The following is a 6,994-nucleotide window of genomic DNA, read 5'->3' as shown; positions in this document are numbered from 1 at the left end:
CATTGAATACATAACAATCATTTTACTCCTTGTGAATTTAGTCATTACTTAGAATTATAACTTAGTATAATCACATTCTTGAACTTGATTTTGGCTTGACTTAATAACAATCTTGGTGATTTTAGTGGGTAGTTGATACAAGTCTCTGTGGGTTCTACACTTGACTTATTATTTTATTACTTGTACGATCACGTATACTTGCGTATGCATTTGGGAGCAACAAGTTTTTGGCGTTGTTGTCGGGGACTTGAATATTAACTACTTTCTAGTTTTTGCTTTAATTGTTTATTTTGTCGAGTTTAACGTTACTTGATTGTTGCTCGGATCTCGGGAACTTTGATTAAATGCGTATGGTCAGAAGCCAGGACCGACTTCAAGGCTTTGATCCTGAACCTGAGAGAACATTTCACAGGAGGTTGAGGGAAGCAAGGGACACGAATAATATTCAGGCACTTGTTCAATTTCCTGGGAACATGGCAGAGGAGCAACACATGGCTGTTCAGGAGGTGGTGATGCCCCGCATTGCCAATGTCACCTCTAGCATTGTGAAGCCCAGAATCACTGAGCACTTTGAGCTGAAACAAAGCATGATCTAGCTACTTCATGCAAATGGCAGTTTATGGGTCTTCCACACGAGGATCCACAACAGCATATCCTAAACTTCTTGGAGATTAGTGTCACTTATATCACTAATGGAGTCACTCCAGACTATGTGAGGCTCACACTTTTTCCATTCTCACTGTTGGGCGAAGCAAAGCGATGGCTGAAGGCAGAACTAGTTAATTCTATTACCTCATGGAATGATTTGGGAAGGAAATTTCTGGCAAGGTTCTTCCTTTCAAGCAAAACTGCAAAAATCAGAAGTGAGATAGTTTCCTTCAAACAAAAAGTGGGAGAGTCTTTATACTCAGCTTGAAAGAGGTTCAAGGGGCTAATCACAGACTGTCATCATCACAATCAGACAAGAGAAGTATTAGCTCACACTTTCATAGAATACATCCTGAAACAAAGATTGTGGTAGATGCTATAGCTGGAGGTCAAGGGTTGGAGAAAAACTTTGACGAGATATATGCATTATTGAACAAATTCTCCAAAAGCAATCCGGATTGGCAAGGAGAGATGGGTAGACACACAGTGCAAAAGTCTGTAGGAGTTCTTGAGTTAGATGTCATCTGAGCATTATCAGCGCAGATTTATACACTAACCAACCAAGTCAATCAGATGACCTTGATTATTAACAAGCAACAAGCACAACCAGTACAATAGGTTCATGTGTTTTGTGAAATATGTGGAGAGGGTCACACGAGCGACGTGTGCCCCGCTAATCCAGAGTCTGTTTACTTTATGGGTAATGCAAATAGGGTCCAAACAAACCAATATGGGAACACTTACAATCCCAACTAGAGGAACCACCCAAACTTCTCTTAGGGTGGAAACCAAGGTACTCAGAATCAATACAGGCCTCAAGCACCTCAACAACAATATAGACAACCTCAAGTTGAACAACAAATGAGTCCAACAAGTCACCTTGAAGACATGTTGAAAAAAGTGATGGCTGAACAGCAAGCCCTCACTCAAAAAATTATGGTTGAGCAGCAATCCCAAGCCGCAACAAATAGAAATTTGGAACGCCAATTAGGACAACATGCTAGTGCTCAAAACACTAGACTGGCTGGAGCTCTTCCAAGTGACACTAAAGCTAATCCTAAGGCATACCTTAATGTCGTGTCGTTGAGGAATTGGAGACAATTAGAAGAAGTTCAGTCTAGAAAGGGGAAACATGTGACTTATAATGAGAGGCCAACCACGATAGAATTAACATCAGAAAAATCTAAGGAGTCAAAGAAGCAAGCTAGAGAGGCGGTGGATGAGAAACCCCCACCATCGGTTACAAGGCCACCACCTCTGTTCCCTCAAAGATTGCAAAAAGTAAAGGATAACGCTGCATATAAAAACTTCTTGATATTTTGAAGCAGGTGCAAATTAATATTTCATTGGTTGAAATCTTACAAGAAGTACCCAAATATGCAAAGTACATCAAGGACATAGTGGCGAATAAAAGGAGGCTAACCGAGTTCGAAACTGTGGCACTCACTGAGGAGTGCAGTTCTGTCACAACCCAAAAATCCCTCCGAAGGAGTCGTGATGGCACCTAATCTCTAAACTAAGTAATCCTAACATTAACTGAAATAACATTGATATTTATTAACTTCAAATGAAATTTCTCGAAATAATTTACAATTCACAAAACCGATAGTACAAGTCATAAGCTTTTCTAAGAGTAGTTATACAAAATAAATCCATCACAGTTCCGAACAAAAGGAACATATGGAAATAAGTACAATTGAAGGTGACTCCGAGGACCGCGAACGCTACATCAGGTTTACCTTGAGTCTCCACCGCAACGAACAACTACTATTGATCAAATACCTGGATCTGTACACAAAAATGTACAGATGTGTAGTATCAGCACAACCGACCATATGTGCTGGTAAGTGCCTAGCCTAACCTCGACGAAGTAGTGACGAGGCTAGGACCAGACTACCAAATAAACCTGTGCAGTATAGCGTACAAAAATAATAGGAAGCAAATAACAATGGTAGCAACAATGATCAACCAGTGATATAAATAGCAGGCGACAAGAACAAAATAAATGTTTCTCAACAAATAATAAATACAAATGCAATCAATTAATCAAGTCCTTCAAATATAAATCTTTCACCTATAAATCTTTCAAGTAATAATCTCTAAGACAATATGTTTTTCAATAAATATATTTCGAATATATTTCCTTCAAATAAATATCTTTCAAATAAGCATCTTTCGAATATACTTCTTTTGAGTAAAGGTCACCTTGTGACGCCTCATTTCATAATCATAAATAATATAGGCCTCAGCCACTTTCATATTTTCACGGCACCTCATGCCCATATTTATATCACAACCGCACGGACAACTCACGTGCCATTAAATAAAACCATAATATTTTTCCCGACACCTTGTGCCCACATATTTCTGTCTCACATTTTACAACAATATTCTCATGTTACTCAGTTCATAGGTTCCATAACCCAACACAATTAAGAATGTTCAAGGAGCTTCATTCACTTAACATAAAGTAGAGTACAACTTCCAACCCAATTAGAAAACCAACAAGAAAATATGAAGTTATTTTTTTTAGAAATCATTTGATAAAGAAAATACCCTTTTCAATTAAAGTACAATATCGAATGAATCATTACCTTTAATATGAGAAACCAATAAATCAAAACATAGTAGAAATTCCTTTTAAGTAAAGTACAACCTCAAACGGTCTAAGGAAAATTTAGTTGAGAAATCAATTGAGTTAAAAATGTAACAATTGCTGAAATTTGAAGTATTGAACATATAAAAAAAATATGGCGAGGTATTGTAAACACTATGGATTCCAACACAAAGGATCACAACAGTACATGGATCTAAACAGTTAATACACTTGAATTGTTAATAACGAGTAAACACAACAAACAGAAGGTGCACGGCATCCCTTCGTGCTTTAACACTTTCTCACCAAAATAATACACGGCATCACCCTTCGTGCTTTACACTCTCCCTCACCCAAGCAACAAACACAAGGCAAATAGGGTAAGGAAATCTATAACATCGAAATAAAATCAAGTAACAACAGAAAATCAGTAAATAAACATAAAAGGACAACATAACTCAATTAGACTCAGGAAAAATCAAGGACAAGTGCACAACATCACCCTTCATGCTTTTACTCTCGTCCTCACCATAAGAATCAATATAAACTGCAAGGCATCACCCTTCGTGCTTTTACTCTCATCCTCACCATAAAGTCAATATAATTGGCACGGAATTGTACATCGTGCGGCACAGCATCACACTTCGTGCTTCACACTCTTCCTCATAAAATCATACACGGCATCACCCTTCGTGCTTTAACACTCTTCCTCACCCAAACAACAATCACAAGAAATAAGGGCAAGGAATTAAATGAAACCGCAATAAAATCTCGGCAAGGAAAGAATAGTACAACAATCAAATCCCGGTAAGGGAAACAACATCAAAACAATAACATCCCGGCAAGGGAGACAATATCATGATTCTCTCTCTCCTTTCTTCTTTCACGTTTACTTCACAACTCAATTCACAACTTGAGTCAATGCTCTACAATGTTCAACAATTCAATTCTTAACTAGAGTCAATGCTCTACAATGTTCAACAATTCAATAATACTTCCACAAGTCATATTCCTCAATAGAAATTATCATATAGAGCATATACAATATGAAACAGAGTCACATTAATCAAAGTATAAGACTCACGGGCATGCTTGACACCAACGTATAGATACTCGTCACCATGCTTATACGTCGTACTCAACAAATAACACATAAAAAATAGGACGCAACTCCTAATCCCTCAAGCTAAGGTTAGACAAACACTTACCTCGCTTTGCAACCAATTCAAAATTCCAACAAGCCTTTGTCTCGCGAATTAGTCCGAAGCTTCAAATTTAGTCATAATAATTCAATGTACTCAATATAAATCGTACGAATTAATTCCATATGAAATTACTAATATTCCGAATAAAAATTCGAAATTTATTTTAAAATTCAACAGTGGGACCCATGTCATAAATCCCGGAAAAACTTACTAATTCCGAATACTCGTTCTGATACGAGTTCAACCATACAAAAATTATTGAATTCTGACATCGGATTGTCTTTCAAATCCTCAATTAAAGTTTTGAATATTTCTACCATTTTTAACCCAATCTTTACCTATTTGAACTCAACAATCTTCCCATAACCTTATTGTTACAAGCATGTATAACTAATACTCAAACATCCATGAATCATCTTACTAATTAACCATTTCTAGTTAGATTTCGAAATTGAAGAATTGGGGAAAATGAAATTCTTACCTCTTTGATGAAGAACTTGAGGGATTTCAAGGTTTGGACAAGATTTTGATGAACCAAAACACTTGCTTCTTTCTCTCTCTAGAAACGCTCTCCCCTCTATCTAAAACACCAGAAAATACCCAAAAATATGTACCCTAAACGAGTTAAATGAAATAGGGGTCGGGTCAGAAAAACCCATTTTTTGTACAGCCGCGCGGCGTGGGGTGCCGCGACTGTGAAAAATATGCTCAGAAAATGTTTTCTAATGCTCTCTACATTTCTCCACAGGCGCGCCGCACGGGGCACCGCGGTAGTGCAAGTTTCTGCCAGCCTTCGGGTATTTGATCATAACTTCTTGTAGGAGTGCCCAAATGAGGAACGGTTTGAAGCGTTAGAAACTAGACTTGCAGATCATAAACGGTTTAAAGCATTAGAAACTAGACTCAAAGATCATTCATTTGATAGGTTATCCATCACATAACTCCTTATATATATATATGTATATATGATTGCCCAAAGTTAGGTCTTGTGCGTACTCATTTGCAACTTTAGTCTATTATGAAATTTTCCAACTTGGCTTAGACTTAGGACTTTTCTTAGACCCCATATATCTTATAGTATGCCTTGTACACTTGCTATCATATCCAATTGGTATCCATCATGGTAATAGACCTCTTTCATATATAAAATAATATAATTAGAACACGTCAACTTTCTTACTTCACCAAAATGTGCCGAATTGTCTTATGGACTTCCGAATCCAAATTCGGACACACGTCTAAGTCTGAAATCACCATACAAAGCTATTGACATCATTAAAATTTCATTTTGGGATCGTTTGCTCAAAAGTCAACTCTTTGGTCAACTCTTTCCATTTGAGCTTCAAAAATAAGATTTTGTTTTTCTTTAAATTTAACTCCGAATCTTACGAAAACCAAACTCGACCAAACATGCGGGTCATGATGCATATTATAATGCTTCTCAAAGTCTTAAGCCACTGAACGGAAATGCTAATTCTTAGAACAAAAATTCGGGTCGTTACAAGTTCAAGAATTCAAGGCAAGTTACCTCAGAAATTGAAGGATCCAGGTAGTTTCACTATCCAAATCTCGATTGGTAAACATGTTGTTGGGCGAGCTTTATATGATCTTGGAGCGAGCATCAATTTGATGCCACTATCTGTGTTTAGATAGTTGGGGTTGGGTGAGCCACGCCTAAAAACAGTTAACTTACAGTTGGTTGATCGCTCCATTGCTCATCCTGAATGAGTGATTGAAGATGTTTTAGTTCAAGTGGGTTCTTTCATATTCCTTGCTGATTTCATTATCTTACATTACGAGCCTAATCAGGAAGTCATATTTATTCTGGGGCGTCCATTCTTAGCCATGTGCCGAGCTATTATTGATGTTTATAAAGGAAAGATGACGATGAAAGTAGCTGATCGAGTGGAGGTATTCAATGTTTATAAAGCACTCTGGTTGCCAGCCCACTATGAAGAGCTATCCATGAATTCTATGGTGGAAAGCGGTGCTACATAATTAGTGGCTTATATGAGCCCTATAGATCCTCTTGAACGAGCTTTGATTGGGGATGGAGAAGATAATGAATATGAAATGATGGGAGAGATTGAGCAAGTACTTGATATGTCCTGCAATTATGTCCATGGGTTTGGAAAATTTGAGGAGTTGGACAGACATGTCACTCTGACCCCTCCTAAGTCATCTATTGAAGAAGCCCCAAAGCTAGAACTTAAGCCTCCACTAGCGCACCTACGTTACGCTTATTTGGGGAACTCTGAGACATTTCTCGTGATTATCTCGTCTAGCTTGACTAACACTCAAGAAGAAAAATTGCTCAGAGTACTCCGCGAGCATAAAAAGGCTATTGGGTAGACTATTGTTGACATCAAGGGAATTAGTTCATCGTTTTACATGCATAAATTTTTTTTGGAGGATGGACACCACCCCAGTGTGGAGCAAAAGAGAAGGTTAAATCCCATTATGAAAGAGGTTGCGAAAAAGGAAGTAATCAAATTGCTCGATGCATGTATCATCTTTCCTATTTCTGACAGCAACTGGGTAAGCC

The 6,994-nt window shown here is 37.7% G+C and overlaps 1 protein-coding gene across 1 annotated transcript; it reads left to right on the top strand.

Annotated features, from left to right (window-relative positions):
• Nucleotides 1-344: 344 nt before the first annotated feature.
• On the top strand, nt 345-1,176 carry LOC107775166 (uncharacterized). Its single transcript, XM_016594865.2, has 3 exons — nt 345-506; nt 617-828; nt 912-1,176. Exons 1-3 carry the CDS (start codon nt 345-347, stop codon nt 1,174-1,176), a joined length of 639 nt encoding a protein of 212 aa, XP_016450351.2.
• Nucleotides 1,177-6,994: the final 5,818 nt, after the last annotated feature.

The sequence above is a fragment of the Nicotiana tabacum genome, chromosome 10 (assembly GCF_000715075.1).
Source record: "Nicotiana tabacum cultivar K326 chromosome 10, ASM71507v2, whole genome shotgun sequence".
NCBI classification, from domain to species: domain Eukaryota; kingdom Viridiplantae; phylum Streptophyta; class Magnoliopsida; order Solanales; family Solanaceae; genus Nicotiana; species Nicotiana tabacum.
Note: the sequence above shows the minus strand (reverse complement) of the source record. Positions and strands in the feature narration are given on the sequence as shown.